The sequence below is a fragment of the Sinocyclocheilus anshuiensis genome, unplaced genomic scaffold (assembly GCF_001515605.1).
Source record: "Sinocyclocheilus anshuiensis isolate Anshui unplaced genomic scaffold, SAMN03320099.WGS_v1.1 scaffold2154, whole genome shotgun sequence".
NCBI classification, from domain to species: domain Eukaryota; kingdom Metazoa; phylum Chordata; class Actinopteri; order Cypriniformes; family Cyprinidae; genus Sinocyclocheilus; species Sinocyclocheilus anshuiensis.
This window is the reverse complement of record NW_015557192.1, coordinates 12,500-13,642: the sequence shown is the minus strand read 5'-3', so window position 1 is coordinate 13,642 and position 1,143 is coordinate 12,500. Positions and strand designations below refer to the sequence as shown.

At 54.9% G+C, this 1,143-nt stretch overlaps 2 protein-coding genes across 5 annotated transcripts in view; both read left to right on the top strand.

Annotated features, from left to right (window-relative positions):
* LOC107678789 (uncharacterized) overlaps nt 1-1,143 on the top strand; it is a 14,065-nt gene that overhangs the window by 8,874 nt on the left and 4,048 nt on the right. The window lies entirely within an intron of this gene.
* LOC107678791 (proline-rich protein 36-like) overlaps nt 25-1,143 on the top strand; it is a 3,934-nt gene continuing 2,815 nt past the window's right edge. For 2 of the 4 annotated variants that reach the window (XM_016474191.1, XM_016474189.1), the window contains exon 1: nt 413-1,088. In XM_016474191.1, coding sequence (XP_016329677.1) covers nt 439-1,088 — 650 coding nt within the window. In that variant the 5' untranslated portion in view covers nt 413-438. Of the gene's footprint in view, nt 145-257; nt 315-412; nt 1,089-1,143 lie in introns of those variants that run through there. The other 2 variants (XM_016474192.1, XM_016474190.1) reach the window with 2 other exon arrangements.

Genomic DNA, 1,143 nt, shown 5'->3' with positions numbered 1-1,143 from the left:
CATCGTTCGCACGTCAAGTCCCTCAAAAAACAAAAAGGCCGCCGCCCTCAGCCCCTGCGTCGCTCGCACGTCCAGTCCCTCAAAAAACAAAAGGGCCTCTACCCTCAGCCCCTGCGTCACTCGCACGTCAAGTCCCTCAAAAAACAAAAAGGCCACCGCTCTCAGCCCTTGCGTCGCTCGCACGTCAAGCACCTCAAAAAACAAAAAGGCCACCGCCCTCAGCCCTTACGTTGCTCGCAAGTAAAGTCCCTCAAAACACAAAAAGGACACCGCCCTCAGCCCTTGCGTCGCTCGCACGGCAAGTCCCTCAAAAAATAAAAAGGCCACCGCCCTCAGTTCTACGTCGCTCGCACGTCAAGTCCCTCAAAAAAACTAAAAGGCCACCGCCCTCAGACCCTACCTCGCTCGCACGTCAAGTCCCTCAAAAAACAAACAAAAATGCCACCACCCTCAGCCCCTACATCACTCTCACGTCAAGTCCCTCAAAAAACAAAAAAGCCACCGCCCTCAGCCCTTGCATCGCTCGCATGTACAGTCCCTCAAAAAACAAAAAGGCCACCGCCCTCAGCCCTTGCGTCGCTCGCACGTCAAGTCCCTCAAAAAACAAAAAAGCCACCGCCCTCAGCCCTTGCATCGCTCGCATGTACAGTCCCTCAAAAAACAAAAAGGCCACCGCCCTCAGCCCTTGCGTCGCTCGCACGTCAAGTCCCTCAAAAAACAAAAAAGCCACCGCCCTCAGCCCTTGCATCGCTCGCATGTACAGTCCCTCAAAAAACAAAAAGGCCACCGCCCTCAGCCCTTGCGTCGCTCGCACGTCAAGTCCCTCAAAAAACAAAAAAGCCACCGCCCTCAGCCCTTGCATCGCTCGCATGTACAGTCCCTCAAAAAACAAAAAGGCCACCGCCCTCAGCCCTTGCGTCGCTCGCACGTCAAGTCCCTCAAAAAACAAAAAAGCCACCGCCCTCAGCCCTTGCATCGCTCGCATGTACAGTCCCTCAAAAAACAAAAAGGCCACCGCCCTCAGCCCTTGCGTCGCTCGCACGTCAAGTCCCTCAAAAAACAAAAAAGCCACCGCCCTCAGCCCTTGCATCGCTCGCATGTACAGTCCCTCAAAAAACAAAAAGGCCACCGCCCTCAGCCCTT